The sequence below is a fragment of the Chenopodium quinoa genome, unplaced genomic scaffold, assembly GCF_001683475.1.
Source record: "Chenopodium quinoa cultivar QQ74 unplaced genomic scaffold, ASM168347v1, whole genome shotgun sequence".
NCBI lineage: Eukaryota > Viridiplantae > Streptophyta > Magnoliopsida > Caryophyllales > Amaranthaceae > Chenopodium > Chenopodium quinoa.
In genome coordinates, this window is record NW_018744626.1 from 1,417,468 (window position 1) to 1,436,063 (window position 18,596).

Consider the following 18,596-nt stretch of genomic DNA (forward strand, 5'->3'; position numbering starts at 1 on the left):
TATTCAATTTGGCGATAGTGGTGGTGTCATTGGTGGAGTCGAAGAAGATAGTGGGTGGAAAATGGATGGAGGGAGAGAGATGGAGGTAAGGGACGTGATTACGTGAAGACGTCGAAAAGGGTGACCAAACAGTTGCATGAGTATATAGGGGTACGGTAAAGTTGAGGAGGTTTTCACAGAGGTTCATGTTCTAAGAGGTGTTTTTTTTTTCTTTTTTAACAATAGCAAAGGAAAAACCAAACTAACTATTCTACGAGTAATTAGTGAGGGTCATACAATATTCTCTAGTAATATCATGTGCCCTTTGTACTTGTTCTCCTTGAACTTTGATGATTGCACAATTCTGAAAAGTCACCCCCACTATCTTAACCTCCTTTAGTGTGAGGTGGTGGTTTTATGGCCGTCGTTGATGAATAGAGGAAGAAAGCTTTGAGATGAGAGGATAAGGAAGATAAAAGTGAGTTAACATAGTTTGGAAATAATACCATTAGGTTGTTCCATTTTATTTTGAATCAGCATTTGATGTAGATAACAATTGAGTTGGCATTACCAGTAAATAGCCACTTGATTGACAAACTTGGTTGATCTAATAAATCAACGAAGCTCCCTCGATAGAGAATATATATACCATACTTAAAGCTCAAGGGTTATTAAAAAAAATGGAAAGAGATTTTTAGGTTATGTTTATTGTTTTAGTTCATTAGTCTTGTTTTTTGCTTATTAAATCTGAACTTTTTTTCTAATCTGACCTGATTGTCTTTTTGACCAAACTTTGGCCTTATACATATGTTGATCTATAAGAAAAAAACACATCAAATGGGTCTTATTTGACATGTTTTTTTTAAATATTGTATGTAATTTGCATAGTTTTTTCATTACGAAGTTAAAAAATGTATCTATTCAAAAAAAAAAAAAAAGTGAAAAAATGTATGTAATAAAGTTTGTTTCAAACTTGTTTTTTCAATTCTGACTTAATAATTATCATGTGATCTATTTGTATTCATTCCAATTATATATGAAATAAGTGATAATATAAAAATCTCAAAATAAGATGAATTAAACACAACCTTACTTACTGATGAAAATAGAGATATACAATCTTCGTTTTTTAATTAGATGCTAAGCATTGTGAATGGATGGGTAAGGCGAGGAAGTAAATAGAAATACAATATATAAAATTTGTGAATATTGTTATAGAGGGGGTAATTGTTTGGTATATGGAAGTTTAGAGTAGGAATGAGACTTTTAATCTTAAAATGGGATTATTTACTCTAATATTACAAGGGGGCAAGTATTAGGATTGTCTGTATTTTTTACCTGAAATAAAGTGATTTGATCTGATTAATATGATTTTAATTTCTCTCTACATGCTCGTAGCTTGGTTCCTTGTTCAACAAAACTTGTGGGCAAGCTTCTTCTAAGAAGGATTTGATGTGTATCCAAGGGGTGTCCCAAGAAGGGTTTGATGTCTACAGGTTTTTACCTTTTACTTAAAAAGGTTTTTTCTTGTTTAGGGTCTTAGGTGCTTCTTTTTATTACTTTGGTGTTATTTTATTTTTGTTATTAGCCGCCAGTCTATTAGGATATATTTGTTAGTTTAATTCGGTTAGTAGAAGTTTGATTAACTTAAAAGATTACTCCGTATGTTACAAGTTAGGATTAGTTTCCTAGTTAGATTATAACTTGCTCTACATATTTTTAAGCTAATTATTTAGCTTATAAATACATTGTTAAGAAATAATTAAAAAAAAACATTTTTGATAGTTTGTTAATTGATGAGCGTAAGAGCAACCTCGGTTTAGTTATTGAACAAAGCACAAAATCGAGCTTTTTGTGAACTCATATACGAGCCCTTTGAGAACTACTCACCAAATTTCATCCTCCATTAATTTTTTTGTGATTATTTAAATATTTTATAAATGAAATTTTATTTTATTTATAATATATTTGTATTTTTTCCGGAATTTAATTTCAAAGGTTTGAAATTATTAATTTGGGTTGAAAATTATTTTAGTACAAATTATTATATGTACCTTCATTATCTAATTTATATCTATACAAACAAAGCCTAGTCCATTTTAATCCCTAATTGGCCTATTATATTCATGAGGCCCACCCTTCCTACTTACCCTACAATATTTTCTCCTATAAATACCCCATACACCCCCAAAATTTTCCCCACACAAAAAGGTTAGTAACTTGCACTGAAAGTAAACTCGGTAGCAATGGATGAGGCGGAAATTGCAAGTATATCTTTCGCAACTCTCGCCAACATAGAAAGTTGTCGCTCATGTTCATCTCACAATCTTATAATTTAGAACTTTTGTCGATCGCATGTTGGTGTGACGAATAATTATGTGCGGGTTGGGCTAGGCATGCTAAGTGGGTCATGTAATTTGGTGGTTTTTGGGCGTGCAAAGCGAGACATGCAATTTGGGCAGGTTGGGCGTGTTGGGTGGGTTAGTGTGTTGTGTGGATTATATCACCGAGCTGAGTTTTGCGGGTTAAGCCATATTAAAAAGGTCGAAGTGGGTTAGGCCAGGAAAAATGGACCACCGACACACCCACGCCTAAACCCAGGTTGTGTTGCGTCAAAGACGAGTCAAAATGGGGATATATATAACTTAATTGACCCACTAGTCGTGCGGGACAAGGTGGGTTGTGTCCAACCCGACCCATTGGCCATTTCTAAAAGGCCCTAAACCTGCCTGAACATGATGTCTTGGTTATTGGATAAATAATACGTGTTGCTCCAACAGATGTGCCATTAAAGGAACAACGAGATAATCTATTCTATTCCATTCTCGTTGTATGGATAAAGGTCGCAACTGCTCTCTTATATTGAGGGGTTGTTTGGTTCGCACGGTGGAATCGGAATGGAATGGAGAAAGGGTATCAAAGAGAATGGAATGAATCCCTTTCCATTTAGCATATTATTTGTTTTATAAAAAACACAAGGGAATCACCCCACCACAACACCACCACATCCACCATAACAAAACTATTTTTCTTCATTTTCCAGCCACCCTACACCCCAACCACCATCTCCCCGGAACTCCCCTCTCCCCATAGCGAGGTGGCTGGGTGGTGGTTGTGTTGTAGAAGGTTGTTAGCTTGGGTGGGTTTGGTGGCTAGGGAAAGGGAATGGAAAAGTCTTGGGGGGGGTGGGGAATCATTTTAGAGCAAAAATGGGTAAAGTCAATAATGAAAGAGGGTAAAGAGAGATTTATAGTGACAAACAAACAACAACAAAGGGAATGGGGCCTGTTCATTCCCTTTCCCTTTGATTATTACCCCAACCAAACAGTCCCTGATATTGGATCTTGTACGAGTATTGCATCCAATAAGATGGTATATATGCCTAACTTGGATCAATGGGACATCTTAGACCATATAAAGTTGAATTAGGTTAGTAATGAATCAATGATGGTGGTTTGATAGTTAAAAATAAGTTATGGTTTCCCTTAATGATTTTATAGTTAAAAACATTAAACATTAATGAATCTTTAATGTTTTGTTTTATTCTATAATCTCCACCATGATATGTTTTTTTTATCTATATGATTAATTGCATTATAAGAGAAGCTGCACAAATTGTTTGTGGGATTAAAACCGTGAATTACAAAGTTATCCACCTATTTCGTCCCTTGCATTGTATATCAGGTGTGATTGTTCGAAAGGTAATCACACTATCTCAATATTTCAGAGTCGTTTGATAGTAATTTGGTTGTGTTTGTTTATCATGTGAAATCACACAATTTTAATTTGTTTAAAGTTAATTAATTATATTATTTATTTTGTTTAATCATATCATCCCTTGTTGTTTAATTATACTACAATCATGTTTGTAATTTATGTATTTGATGGTTTGTGACTTTGTGGAGTTGAATGAATATTGATATATATGATTTTCATGTACAATTTAGTTTATATGGCTTTATTCAATGTAAACTTTTGCTCTCAGGTAGTCTACTAGCATAATTGTGTCGAGGCATTGTGTTTGAATATAGAGTATCATATTTGATGTGTTAGATTAGAGTTGTTAATATTATTTTTGGGTTGAGAATTAATTAATTTTGGAAACTAGTTTTATTGCCCTAAGAGTTGAGGTATTTATGAATCGAATTGTTATGTTATTGTGAACATGTATGTGCCATATTGAGATATTATAAATTAATTTGCGAATAATTTTTTGATTGATGTATGAGATCAAATAGGTTGAACATTATATATGGTTCTTGGTTTGAGTCTCGATGTTAATTACCTTAGTCCTTAGCATGTTGTTAAAGAGATAATGAGCATGAGTTAAGAATGAGGTACAATCTTTGTTTATATTTTTCTATGGTCCCCTATAGAGGGATTTGGCTCGTATGTGGTATGATTCAAGGTGTTTTCTGGTTATTGAGAGTATTCAGGTTTTTATACTTGTTGGTTTGTTATACGAATTACCCATGCATGTCCAAGGCTAGGTATTAAACAAGAGCATGACACACTTATTGGTTATGAGTTAATTGAGTAAAGGTTCGTATTATTTTTCGAGGTTTGCGATAAAGATTATTTTTAGAGTACAATGTGTAATGTAGTTTTGAACAACATTGTTTAATTGGGTTAGTAATGTTAATTATTATATTATTCTCTGTATCTTGATAAGTGGTGATTACTCAGTTTTTTTGCTGACATGTGTGTTGTTTTGTTGTGCTACTTGTGTTTGTGGCCATGTATTTTTCTTTTGGTGGCCCTGTGACGATCTATTTTGGAATTTGTCCTTAATGATTAGCAGACAAGATTGTAACAGGTTGATCACGTGATGATCGTAGTTAAGGGAGTTCAAGTGTTTCAATTAGTATGCTATAATGAGACTGTAAAGTTGTATAAATAGCTCACCTAGCTTATTGGGTTGTATTGTATGCTTCCGTAATTTTATTCAGAAGTTGTTTGTTCTTCCTTTAATTCTTATTTATTATTTGTTAGTAAATCGGGGGTGTAACATTATATATTAGGGCTATATACTTTAATTTATTTATTTTTGTTTTACTCATCGTTATTTCATGTTGTATGGCAATGAACAAATTCCTCTAGCCTCTACTATCACAATCCTCACCATATGCATCAAAGTCATCTACCACTTTTAACTACTTTTACTCACCTATATTTTACTCCATTTACACATTTTTCTCTCATGTACAAATCATTTTTGTGTACTACATGTCTACATTTATGAGTAAAGCAACGAAAACAAAACTAGTATTTAAATGATTCTTTGGGAAGCTTGTAAACCACCATATTTAGTTGACATCGCATATGGTAAAATCTTATGGCTATTTCTAAGTAATAAGATAATACAGATGAAATTGAGTAAGACAAACTATATTATTAATATTAACACTTGATACAAATTTAGTTAAAAAGATAGATACAAAACATATAATGGAATTATTATGATTGAATTGCAAAATTTGATTAGCATAAAACCATTGAAGGTTTTGAAACACAAGAACAAATTTTATAAAGTTTATAGGAGCTAAGTAGTAGGCAATGCTCAATTTGTTGTATGTCAGCACCCATTTCGTTGACTAAGGGTTTGGATAAAAAGCATTTGTCAATTTAGAAGATGACAAAGGCTGGATTTCTATAAACCTATCCCACATCGAAACAGAGAAATCCAAGGCTTATCTAGTTTAGTATAAATAGTTACTGAATCACCCAGAGTTATTTACGCAGCCACGCAGTGAGCACAGAGCGAACTATTCTTTCGCCTTTTACTAAAGAATACCGTGTGCTCGCTGCATTGAGTGGCATACGTTTATTTTTGGAGGGTGTTCTCGTTAATGAGAGCCCCATCAATTCTAGTTTAATTCTTCATAATAAGTCAATCATTCTCTTTGGAGATCTGAATTGAGTTTCGTTTATGTTGGTTGGTCAGTGTTTAACCTCTCTCTACTCTCAGTCTCTCTATTGGGAGGGCAAGTTATTTAAACGTGATGGTGGTGCTTATTAGGTTGGTATTCATAATAGGGTTTGAATGTGGATTATGATTAGAAGGGGGGACGTAGGTAGTCACATCATGATTTGTAAACTAGGACTAAAAAATATGAAAAGGCAAGACTAGTTAGGAAGTTAAATACTTAAATCTAGGTTTTTCAATGTAGATTCTAATAACAAGTGGTGTTTCGATTAGCTTGGTAGTCATAACAAGATTTTTAAATGTGGATTATAAAGATAACAAGTGAGGCTAATTACGTTGAAACAAAGGTTATAAATTTTGATTATAAAGATGATATATGAGGCTAATTAGGTAGGTAATTAGGTGGTCACACCAAAAACTTTAAACACACGATTATAAAAATGATAAGTGGCACTAATTAGATAGGTAGGTAGATACAACAATGTGTTTAAAATCTGGAAAAGCTAAACTTGCCTTAATTATTGATGAATAAATTCATAGCTGGGAAGGTCCTGAGTAGAAAAATATTGTATGCACTTAGCAGCAAAAGCGAAAAACAGTACATGTAAGCACATAGTCAGTTAAGTACTTGTAGAAAGCACATAGTGTTTATCCCACATCGGCCAGAAAACAAAGACTCCCAAAGAACAAGTACTATAAGTTTGAAACGGATTTTCTTTTAAAAGTATCTTTGCGCTTGGGGCAATGACGCAGCTAGTGAGGTAATAACCGAGGCGCGTCAATTGCTGGTTGAAAACTATTTCCAAACCCCCTCTTCGGCCAGGGCTTGACCTTGGCCGTCGAGAATTTCTGGAAGGGCTACCTCTCTGAGGGTAAAGTCCTACAATTCTTAGTTTTAAATATTAATAAATTTATATTAAAGTGGGCTTAAAATGGCATGTTTAATTAATTATTAAATTATTTTATGCTTAAATTATGCCTAGTGTTTATTAATAGCTGAAAAATGTAAAAATTAAAATTAATGAAATTTATTTTACTATATATAACAGAGGAAATATCTGTTACTTTTCTGATGTGGGTTTTGGGAATGCGTTGGCTATTAATTATTACTCCATATTCAAAAAATTCTGTGCTCTGTACATCACAATAAAGGTAACCTGTTTGATTATTTTTAAAATTTTATATGAATTGGGCACTTGTAACAAATCTGATTTCAGATTTCCATTTGTTATGTCTTATTTGTAAAGCCTAGCTAAATTTCTGTGCAATATTGAAGGACAATATGTCAATATGTATTAATGCACACAACCTGTTTGATGAAATGCACAGGTGAAAGTTATTAGAGGAGTTTGAGTTGATTGAATTTTTATAAAGTTTTTAGCTTTTGAGAATCATCATGGATTTTGGGCACTGCTGTTTAGATGGCAATGCTGATGCTGTTGAGTTCTGTCCCCATGAAGGGTTCCAGAACATTTTAGCTGCTTGTACTTACAACTTACAAGAGGGTGATCAGCCAACTCGATCAGGGAGCATTTCGTTGTTCGATGTTAATGGTAGCAGCCGTAGTCTTAATCGAATTGGCGGTATTGAAACTGCTGGTATCTTTGATATTAAGTGGAATCCGGTAGGGGTTGGCGCGAGTCCTTTGCTTGCTCAAGCTGATGCTGATGGGTGCTTGAGGGTTCATGACCTTGAGTGCTCTTCAGAAGGATCAAGTTTTGAAGGTTTGATAATTTCTATTCCCTTACTGTTATTGTTAAATGCTGGTCTTTGAATGTTGAAGTTTAATGTAGCTTACCTATCTAGGAACTCATGATCTTTAGGTTGTAGTCAGCTTGACTTAGTGAATTTATTGTTAGCTCAAACAGTAATAGTTTAAATTCCTGCTGTATGTTGAACTTCTGATGCGTCACACATATGCTATGTAGTGTAGTGTTACTGGCTATGTGGTTGTTACTTTGCTGGGGCTGCTTTGAAAGTTTACTTTGAACATTGACATTTACAGACCTGAATTATCTTTTCATATCCATGTTGAGTTGACAGATTGACATAAATTATTCAAAACGTTCCATGATCTTTTGCAAAGTTTTCGAGCAAGATTGCTATTGTCGTTTGCCTAGGTGGTTGTTTTTCCACATTATTCTCGGCCAATTGTTCAGGTAGAGTTGTTTCATAACATTGAAGGTTCTAAAGATCACATTTTGCTAATGCAGGGGCCTTACTTAAAGAGCGCTGTGGCATTCAGATCAGCTCCTCAATGTGCCTCTGCTTGGATTGGAATTCCTCGGCCACATCACTAGCAGTTGGGCTTTCTGATGGGTCTATCTCTGTTTCATCTCTTGCAGAATCACAACTCACTGAAGATCAACAATGGAAAGCTCATGACTTTGAGGTTTGGGCAGCTACCTTCGACACCCACCACCCAGATATCGTATATACTGGTTCAGATGACTGCAAATTCCTTGGATGGGATTTAAGAGGTGATCTTTCAATGCCAGCATTTCAGAACTCAAAGGTTCACAAAATGGGCATTTGTTGTATCGTTAAGAACCCTAATGATCCATATTCTTTGCTTACTGGTTGTTATGATGAACATTTGAGGGTATGGGATGTCAGGTCAACCTCAAAGCCTGTGAATGAAACTTCTATTTGTCTAGGGGGTGGAGTTTGGAGGATTAAGTATCATCCTTTTGTCAAGGACCTTGTTTTAGCAGCTTGTATGCATAATGGATTTGCCATTGTCAAAACAACCAATGAGAGTCCTGAGGTGATCGAGACGTATAACAAGCATGGTTCGCTTGCTTATGGAGCAGATTGGCAGAGACGCAAATCAGATCAGGAAGGGAAGAGAGAGGATAATGTGGTGGCTACTTGCTCATTTTATGACAAGCTGCTTCGGGTTTGGATCCCTGAGACGACATACATTCTTTTCTGAGGCTATGGTTCTGAAATTTCTGACTGTATCAAAGATCGAATAATTTAAGTTCTCAAGTTCATCTTAGACTAGGTATGGTTGTTAGGACTAATTATTCTTAGAATGATTTTCTTTATTTTACATCAATGCTTTGTGCCATGATACTTTCTCGTGGTCTTGGAAAGCCTCCCGTTTTATCTGTCATTCACCCTCAAGAATACATATTGGTGGGGACATATTATTGGAAGTTAGTGTTAATTAGGGTTTAATATTCCAAATTTTTCAATCCAAACCTACTTTTTTTTTAATGTTTAATGCCAAGTAAATCAAAGAAAATTGTATCTGATTGATTGCAATGCGAAGTTGCTCAAATTGATGTTTAGATTGAAATGCTCAAAGTTTGATGTAGGAGAGGTTGAAAATTGTACCCAAACTTCAGAAGCAGACAGTTTGAGCAACAGGGACCCTTTGAAGGAGAAAGATAATGTTTTTGAGGCTATAACTAAAGGTTAGTTCATATTTCAACAGTCACTACTTTTTATGTACTCAAGACAATTTTGGGTGGGGCTGATAGCACTAAGTTTGTCTTTGCTCCTACTTGTATTTTCTGCTGTTAGAGTGTACATTTTGGATTCTTCATTCAAAATCTTGTTACTCCATGCCATTCCTCCTAGATATAACACTTGCAAACTTACAAATTAGATCCGAAACAAAAAGAATTCAAACGAAACTTCTCGTATCAAGCATTCGAGCCCCTAAAATCAACAATCATAGTTGATACCCTCTTCCTGCTCCAGCCAAAATTGCACTTGCATTTAATCATCTCTGTCTATTTTGCTGGACTGTTTGTCTAGGCTGTTATCAAATTCAGTGCACCTGTTCTTTTGCATGCTTGCAGTATGCAGTATGACTGTTGGTCTCTAAGGCTTTGTTCTTTTCGCCTAAAAATAAAAACTTTAATAAGTTCAGAAAAGATTGGATAAGGACTACTAAGTTTATTTCACAAGTAAAATTCAGGACAGACGGAGAAACGGAATAATGGAATAATCTATTACTTCGTATTAATTACAGTTAAAATCTGACTGCTCTGTTTTACAAACAGGGCGTGTTGTTCGTTTTCTCCTAGTTCTCGTAATAATTCTATAACTTGGTATTCAACAATATAGATGAAATATATAAGTGAAGGGGACCAAGGACGTTGACGTTGAAGAATTGAGAGTGATGAATCATGAAATTGTGGTCCTCAAAATTTTCACTGTACTGTGAGTTACATTTAGTTCTAACTGCGTAAGCCCGTTGGAATTAATTCCCCCGTACATTGTCTTCTTGGGTGAGTGAGTCTGGCCTTTAAGCAACGGCGTTTTGCAATTACAATTGTAGTTGGCATCGAAGTTATCAACATCATACCCGTCACTACACCTTTCTAAGTGGATGTTACCTAACTTAGTTGGAAAGGTCACTAAGGGCCAAGGGCATAGTGAAAACATTTTTTTCCGCAGTCATAATTGCACGGGTATTCACGGAGGTTGCATTTCACAAGTGTTATATCACGTGTTGTGATTGTCGCAATTAAAATTGTAATTCAAGTGTTTTCGAGTACTATTTAGTTTCGGTAGTATCGACAATTGTAACATTTTTTTTTAATATGAAGTAATGGACTGCAAGGCCACACAAGGTAACATATACATCTCTAATGGGCGCTGCAGTTCGATCTTGAAACACATGTTATTGAATGACATTTTGTGCTAAGATAAGTTAGATATTAATTTTTCATTTGTTTTTACCAAATGACCTTTATTTCAATGTAAAAAAATGAACTATGTAATTTATGCCAATTTAGATGTCCTTTGTATCTCAATTAAACTACCCAACAAAGAGGGAACTGTATATTTTTTGGAAAATTCATGAGTCAACATCACTTTCTTTATATTCCCTCCTTTTCATTTTAACATAAAGGTTACTAACACAGTAGCATAACTATTTCTATTGGATGCAGTTGATCTTGCTGAGAGCCTGTGACTCTTGTTAGCAAAGCAGATGACATTATAATAATATTAGGTGAATAAAGGGGGAAAAACAAGAAAATTCCATCAAATATACCAATTCTTAGTTTGAAACTTTGAACTGTGAAGGGAAAGCATCCGCTCATACACATGAAAAGTATAACTACAATGCTCACAGATTTATATTTATGAACAGTTAAGTCGTTAACAAGCGATATTATTGTTTATGTGTCTTGATATTGGACAATTGGGTATGAATCTATCCCCGCCCAAACTACGAAAGCCATTGATAATATCTCAAACATTTAGAAGGTTTGTAAGATGGTGACCTACTTTTGGGGGGAGGGGTATTAAATGTTTTTAGTACATAAGAGTAGTAGTAAGAATCCTTAAAAAGATAATGACTTTGTTCAATTATAGGAGAAAACAATCAATATGCAAATACATACAAACTTCATTTTCAGTGCTCAAGAGCTGTGACTCACAGTAGTTGCTTCCTTGCTGTCTATTTCTATTTAATTTGTTTTTCTCTCTTTCTCTTATCCCTAAATTATATACTGGGCTTTAGAACTGCCACTGGGCTTCATAACTGCCACTGTGATATGCATTTTATCAAGAAAAACATATCACCCACTCTCTAAAATTTGCTTCCCTTATTTATTTTATAAATATTTTTTTTGTATTTTCTCCATTTCTAATAATCAATTCTCTGTCATTTTATGTCTCCATCTTACTCTATCTGCCACATGTTCGTTTTCCCTCTTTTATCTCACCAATCATCACACCCAAAATATGCTCAGCTAATCAACTCCATGCAAAAGCCTAACATAAACTGTCAACAAATTTCACACAGTTGCTACTTTCTAAGCTCTTTTTGATACTAATTATGTCATTATTTCACAAAAAAATAAACCTTTTTTAAGCATATTTTTTGATTTTAGAAAATGGGTTTGAGGAGAATTCCATGGGGAGGTCTTTTACTGTGTTGGGTATTCAGCATTTTGTGCTTTAAAGCTGTATGTGATGTACCAGAGTATACTGTAAAGTTCTTGCAGGGTCCCCCTCAGTTCTCTCGTCTGAACTCAGCTGCATTTTCTTTTGAAGCTTTACTAGCAAACACAACACAAACTTGCTCCAACTGTAGCTTCAATTGCAAGGTCTGCTTATTTGTAATTCTATAGTACATTGTCAAAAACATTATTTCAAGTAATATTCCAGAGTTTGAGTTTGATAGGTTACTGTAATTCTGTGAGACCTTACTCTCCATTAGAAATACCTGTTTAACAGGTCGGTACGGATCAAGCTTTGGGAATTATTATCTCTCATAGACTTCTCTATAATGTTGCATGCATATGATTTGAAATATATAATTATGAACATTGAACTTTTCAATCAATTGTGTAGAAAAGTTACATGACTTTACAAACTTCATGTAGAAAAGTTTCTGTTGTTGCATATTCTGTTACCATGAATATAGGAGAACCAAAATAGATGTTAATTTTTTTACAGTCTTGGGAAGTGGTACTTGATCCTGTCGCCATCTATGTCATATTCCCTATGAGAATCTACACCAATAAAAAGGGGGAGAATTAAAAGAAAACAGATGAGACCGTAGAATTTAATAAAATTTTCTTTTATTTTTAGACCAATTGACGTGCATTAATTATAGAGTTTCTGGTTTAGATAGAAGAGAGTGCTAATTAAATCGATATTCTTGGAAATTTTTTGCAGTTAAATGATGCTTTTTCCTCAAATTGTGGGGGAAGGAATGTTTCTTTTGTGGGCTTGCAGGATGGAAATCATAGCTTGCAGGTCTGTGCCAATGCATCCCAAGGAGTTGGCTGTGCTAGTTATAACTGGACTATTGGTAAGTAATAAAAAAGTTCTCTCTTCCCTCCTTGCTTGGAACCTTGAGTTAATGGATTAGCATGTAATTTTGCCATGACGAAAAGTAATATCTACCTATCCTTGCCATTTTGTTTACCCTCAATAAATTTTAGCAAAAGATGATGTTGATGAACAAAATTGAAGTTTGTTAATTGATAAATGTGCTAGGACTAAGGGTTAATTTTATTGCATATACAGATATAGTCTTGCAAGTATAAAGTGCTTGCATGATTGAAATAGGGGTTCATTTAGGATCATGATAATTCCGAAGAATTTTGAGTCCCAAGCTGAATTCCTATATCTGATTTCTAGTTTTTGGCATTTTGTGTTTTTTGTAGACACAATTCATCCTACAGCATACATTTCAGCTTCGACATCTTTCACAAGCGCTCCCAATTTCACTGCATATATTTCCTTCAGTGAACCATGTAATGGTGGAGGTGGCTTTAGGTGCTTATCTGTCAATGCCTGCGACGTGAGTAGTTGGTCAGCTTATATATAGTTGTAACAATGCATCAAAAACTTGTGTCTTCAGTCTTCACTATGCCTCACCTTATGAATATTGTAACATGTAGTAGCCTACAAAGTTTTAATTAAGCATTTCACTGATATGATATCTTCTGTCACAGCTTCTTGTGTATGGTTCTGGACAAGTTATACCAAATACACTTCAAACTATCCAGCCAAACCTCAAATATTCAGTAGTTGTCAGTTTACCTAATAAAGTTCAATATGGAAGGTCAATACTTGTTATGGATAAAGGATTCTGCACTGATATGGCAGGAAATCGTTTCATCCGACCAATAAATTCAAGTCTTATTGTACATTTTGGTGAGTATGTAAATCAAGAGCTTCTTCTTTCTTTTTTTTTTCCTCGTGATATTCCCAATTTAGTTCCAGAAATTCATGAAATGTCCTGTTGTTTTATATGTATGTTTGCTTGTTAATGCAGATAGAAGAAGTGTCTCTGTTAGCCTAAGAACCCATGTTCCTGAAAAGCTAATTCAGCTTGGCGGTGACACTAGAACTGTGCAGGCAACTAACAGTTTCAAGAATCTCAAGGTCTATCTTTATTTTACAGAGCCTGTCTTAAATACCTCAACAGAAATTTTGAGTTCAATCAAGACAACAGAGGGGACACTTCGCCCAATAAATGGAAGTAGCCTTGCCAATAGAAGATTTGGATATATGGTTAGTGGGAGATGGAATTCAGTAAAATTATATCTCTGCATAGTTTCTTGCATTTGATGTTACTTAGACTTGGATACTCTTATTAGTCAGACTCCAGTTTGTGTTAATAATTTTTCAATATATTTGGTGCTAAATGGGGTGTCAAGTGCCCATACCCGTGTTGTACTGTCAAGGATCTGACATTGATACTTAAGCTGAAATGAAGAGTTTAACATAGCTTGCATTTGTATCTAAGGCTGTCTTTTTTTCTTTTTTTCTTTTTTTACCCCCCTCATATTCCTATACCTGAGGCTCTCCTTTCTTCTGTTACTTCTGTTTGCAGATTGAAAATATACCAAACATTACCATTGTCACAGTAAGCCTTAACTCAAGTCGTGTCCTCAGTAGACAGGGTTCTCCTGTTTCTTCAGTGGCTCCTGCTACATTTTTATATGGTAATCTGAATATTTTTTTTATGAAATTGATATCCTCTATTCTACTTATTACTCCATGCATCCCATACTTAAATTCTCACTTCTAAGAGGAATGAAAAGTAAGAGAACCGTTTAATTTTGACTCTATTGGGACATCCCAAGATGGAAAGCATGAAGTTATATATTTTCATTTTTTTTCGACACTTGAGATAATTTGGTGACAATTATTTTGTATTGACTAAGAACATTTCATGTCTGTTATTTTCACTGAAAGAATGTTGTGTAACATTTCTAGACACAAAGAGGCCAGCAGTGAGGTTGAGCACAACATCTAAAATGAAAACAAAAGATAGTAGTATTACAGTGTCAATTAAGTTCCTGAAGCCAGTGTTCAATTTCAATTCTAGCCACATTTCTGTTTCCGGAGGTCACCTAGAGAGGCAAGTATATCAATTATCTTAGAAAATATTTGTATCTGGATTTTCCGGCAACTTCATCTAAATTATTTCCGATCCACAGCTTCGAAGAACTGACACGGAATGTGTACGTTGCATTTTTACAAGCCTATGAGGGCATCATGTCTATCAGCATTCCTGAAAATATGACTGCAGATGTTGCAGGGAATCCAAATTTGGCTTCTAATGTTTTACTAGTGAGGCACTGTAAGGATATTTACTTAACTTTCTATTGTTGGTATTAGTCTGGCTTTATTTTCTTTATTTTTTTGGTATGGTTTTCTTATTCATTTTTTCCATGATAACTCTAATGTCTCTAAAGATTATGATGGTTATGTCAAATATCTTTTGCAGATTCTTTGCCTATGATATCAACCGTCTTTTGCATAATCGTTACAGCACTGTTCGTGGCAACATGTTTGGTGGCTGGTCTACTGACTATATCCACAGCAAGCCTACAGTCTGCTGGGGCATTTCCAAGATCATCATCCTCACTGACTTCTGACCCTACTAAGAATCTCTTTGTACGAAAAAACTGACCTCTTTGCAAGTTTTTATACTGCTATGAGAACATATTTACAAACTTGATAATTAAATTGTTTTCCCTCTGTAGTCTAATACTTTGTAGCATTTATGGCTACCAGTCTTAAGATCCCAAAGAAACTAAACCTGGATGATAGAATTTTTGTGCTGCCAATACTAAAAATAGTACCTCTTTCTATGATGCAGAGAATAGCTTGTTACATTCAAGTATTTGCTTTTTCAAGGTGGCTAGCGGTCACTCTGCCTGTGGAGTATTATGAATTCACTCGAGGCATACAGTGGAGTGTTCCCTACCTTTGTCTTCCATGGGATAGCGACCATTCTCAGCCCATGTTTTTCACTCCAAACACCTCCGTAAGCTCACATTTATTTAAAAATGGACTTAGCAGCATTGCCCAAACAGTTCAATCTGAGAAAGGCAGTCTTAATAAAGCTGGAGTAATTTATGGTGCTCCACTGACTGCAATGGAGTACAGGTCGTTCTTTGAGGTCAGTAAAAGTATTTTGTTTCCTCTAACCTGGTTCTTTCCCAGTTCTCCTTTTTTCCTGAACACGTAGCCTTTCTATGCTTCCAGAGCCAAAATATTATCCCAGAAGCAGAATACATAACACGCTCTGACAGTTTATCCAGGTAACCCTTTATGTTTTATTAAGCTCCACAAACAATTGAATCTCCATAGGCTTTTAGGATATCAGCGAAATTTTCTGCCTTGTACTGTCTTTGATTTCTCTTATTGTAGAAATAATATGCATTTGTAACTTTGTATTTTTGGATGTTTATGGTTTAGATGGAAGGATTTTGAGAGAACCATGTTCTGGTTAGCTGTAATCGGTGGCTGCTTGATTCTACTTCATTTTTTCCTTCTCTTAGTACTAAAACTCAGGAGAAATTACTCAAGAATGAAGACTTATGGTGCTCTTGTTTTACCGCGATTTGAGATATTCCTTACAATTCTAGCTGTACCTTGCATCTGTTATGCTTCAGCTGCCTTAATCAAAGGCGAGTCCTTAACTTTCTTTGTTCTCTTGAACTTGCTGTTTTCAATTTGATTTAAAACCTTTTAATACTCTTGTTACATTCATGATTACAGGGAAAACAACTTCAGGGACCATAATTGGTGTTCTGCTGCTAATTCTCATGTCGTCTTTCCAATTAGCCTTGTTTGTCTTCCTCTCATATGGGATCACATTGGGTTGGTTACTTCAGTACAAGGAAATTCATCAAGTAGGCCGAAAATATCATTGGTATCAAGAACTTGTCCGAGTTACTCTAGGTCCAGGTAAAAGGGGCCAATGGACGTGGAAAACTCCTGAAAATTCCATATACTTGGTCAAGTATGGTCCTTTGTTTGAAGATCTTCGAGGTCCACCAAAGTACATGCTCTCAATGATCACTGGTGGAAGTCACATGCCTGTGGACCGAATTATTGCCTCTGAAGACGAGACTGAAGATGCTGAGGCACCCTTCATTCAAAAAGTGTTTGGCATCCTGAGAATTTACTACACCTTCCTTGAATCCATAAGGCGGTTCCTGCTAGGAATTTTAGCTGGTTTATACTCAGAAAAATCATCCTCTAAGGCTCCTACTACTATCTTGCTATGCATTACATCTTTCCAGCTTTTCTTCCTAGTTCTTAAGAAGCCTTACATCAAGAAAAAGGTGCAACTAGTTGAAATCATATCTATTGCTTGTGAATTGGGCATGTTTGCAGCTTGCTTAGCTCTAGTGGACCGGGATTTCTCTATCGAAGCTGAGAGAGGAATAGGCATATTCATGCTTTCTCTCTTTTTATTCGGCTTCCTTTCTTTAATGATAAACGAGTGGTATGCTTTATATAAGCAAATACGAAAGCTTGACACTTCATCAAAGAGATCATTCCTAGTGGGCTTAAGAACTGCTTTCGTTGGGTTCTTTCTGCTCTTTCTTCCTGAGAAACTGATAGAAAACGTTGACAAGTGGCTGCCAGAGGACAAAGCAGAGCGACATAACGGAGAAATCAGTAGGCTGAATTTAACAGGAGCTGGAAGTAACAGGAGCTCAAGGAGTAGGAGCTCAAGCACAACTGATAAGCCTTGGTTGAAACAACTGAGAGAAATGGCTAAGGCCAGTTTCAAAGACGGGAATTGGAATAATGGAAATGATCCTTCAAGCAGCAATTCCAAATGGAGTGGGTTTTGGGGTGGGAAGAGCGGAAGTTCATCATCAAAGACTCCATCGGCTGATCTTAAGTCTAGGCCAAAGAGTTTGTACAAAGATTTGGAAGCCATTTTTGCATCTAAGTAAGATTTTTCTGTATATTTTTTTTAAAATATACTGTCATTGTTACCCTAAAGTGGATGTTTATGAATGTTGGGCACCACAGTTAGTATGTAGAGGGTTTATAAAGTTTGTCAAGCATGAGGCATGGAACTGAAATAATTTTTTTGATAATTGTATCCCTTTGACACTCTTTACTAATGTTGATGTTTTTGAGAAATGAGAGGTGAAAAATTTACACCAATTGTGAATATTTTTCTACCATATATTTTCGTAGGCAATTTGATTTGTAAGTATGTAATATGTTGTATATGTGGATTTGATTTGATTCTGGAAAAAAAAAAAAAATCCCTAATCAAATTCTCTGAACAAACACATTTGGACTTGGCTCGGCCATTCGGAGAGCTACAACTACTTTGATATAGTATACATCCTCAACTCTTGGCACAATGGCACCCAATCAGCATAAAGAAAAGTCTCATATCTTGAAATCGGGGGTTAATATGACAGTGGAAACAAACTTAAGAAGTGCAGTTAAGTGACAATAATGATCGGGATAAAAACCATCAACTGGCTCTAGTTTATACTTTATAGTGGTGGAAAAGGTATACAATCCCACATCGAAAAATGAAAAGAGAAACAAGAAGAACATGAGTATAAAAATAAAGGGCATAACTTCAAAATATTCATACCGTTCTCGGCCTTTTGGCCAAGATCCAGTGTAGTATCTGATCTTAGCAGTTTAATATCTGATACTTGGACCAATGGCCCACAACGATATTAAATTTATTTTTTAAGGGGGAAGTCCCATCACAGTAGTTTGCTACTGGGGTCTTCGCGCGTCGCCCATGCGTTGCACTACTGCACGGGCCTGGCGTTTCCACTAGTTTCTAGTTTCCATTGTTTTATTATTTTTATATCTGAAATTTATTATAATAATGGTGATTAATACTCTGTATTAAATGGTTAATTAATAACCTTGACTGTAGTGTTGGGACCTTTGGGTCTAGTTAAGTGCGGTTCATGAC

General features: G+C 35.2%; 2 protein-coding genes across 5 annotated transcripts; both read left to right on the plus strand.

Annotated features, from left to right (window-relative positions):
• The first annotated feature begins 6,620 nt into the window (after nt 1-6,620).
• LOC110700372 (diphthine methyltransferase homolog) lies at nt 6,621-9,798 on the plus strand. Of its 3 annotated transcripts, XR_002507200.1 has the most exons (4): nt 6,621-7,057; nt 7,235-7,629; nt 8,119-8,912; nt 9,229-9,798. XR_002507200.1 is itself a non-coding variant. In XM_021877903.1 (3 exons), the coding sequence occupies exons 2-3, from the start codon at nt 7,302-7,304 to the stop codon at nt 8,838-8,840; spliced, it is 1,050 nt and encodes a 349-aa protein (XP_021733595.1). In that variant the 5' UTR covers nt 6,621-7,057; nt 7,235-7,301; the 3' UTR covers nt 8,841-9,208. The 3 variants fall into 3 exon arrangements, 2 of the variants coding, with proteins under 2 accessions (XP_021733595.1, XP_021733596.1); XM_021877903.1 differs by lacking the exon at nt 9,229-9,798 and having other exon boundaries at nt 8,119-9,208; XM_021877904.1 differs by lacking the exon at nt 9,229-9,798 and having other exon boundaries at nt 6,621-6,777; nt 8,119-9,208.
• A 1,581-nt stretch (nt 9,799-11,379) lies between these two features.
• LOC110700374 lies at nt 11,380-17,832 on the plus strand. Of its 2 annotated transcripts, XM_021877905.1 has the most exons (13): nt 11,380-11,979; nt 12,554-12,689; nt 13,048-13,184; nt 13,339-13,540; nt 13,662-13,900; nt 14,223-14,334; nt 14,609-14,753; nt 14,833-14,975; nt 15,123-15,292; nt 15,498-15,800; nt 15,887-15,942; nt 16,100-16,311; nt 16,403-17,832. In XM_021877905.1, the coding sequence occupies exons 1-13, from the start codon at nt 11,767-11,769 to the stop codon at nt 17,593-17,595; spliced, it is 3,261 nt and encodes a 1,086-aa protein (XP_021733597.1). In that variant the 5' UTR covers nt 11,380-11,766; the 3' UTR covers nt 17,596-17,832. The 2 variants fall into 2 exon arrangements, with proteins under 2 accessions (XP_021733597.1, XP_021733598.1); XM_021877906.1 differs by lacking the exon at nt 13,048-13,184 and having other exon boundaries at nt 11,841-11,979.
• Nucleotides 17,833-18,596: the final 764 nt, after the last annotated feature.

Bases quoted from the DNA above. Each gene is read 5' to 3' on its own strand.
- LOC110700374 (XM_021877905.1), top strand. From the start codon at position 11,767: ATGGGTTTGAGGAGAATTCCATGGGGAGGTCTTTTACTGTGTTGGGTA. The intron at 13,185-13,338 runs GTGAGTAGTTGG...CTTCTGTCACAG, and splicing joins TATCTGTCAATGCCTGCGAC to CTTCTTGTGTATGGTTCTGG. The intron at 15,293-15,497 runs GTACGAAAAAAC...TCTATGATGCAG, and splicing joins ACCCTACTAAGAATCTCTTT to AGAATAGCTTGTTACATTCA.
- LOC110700372 (XM_021877903.1), top strand. From the start codon at position 7,302: ATGGATTTTGGGCACTGCTGTTTAGATGGCAATGCTGATGCTGTTGAG. The intron at 7,630-8,118 runs GTTTGATAATTT...TTGCTAATGCAG, and splicing joins AGAAGGATCAAGTTTTGAAG to GGGCCTTACTTAAAGAGCGC.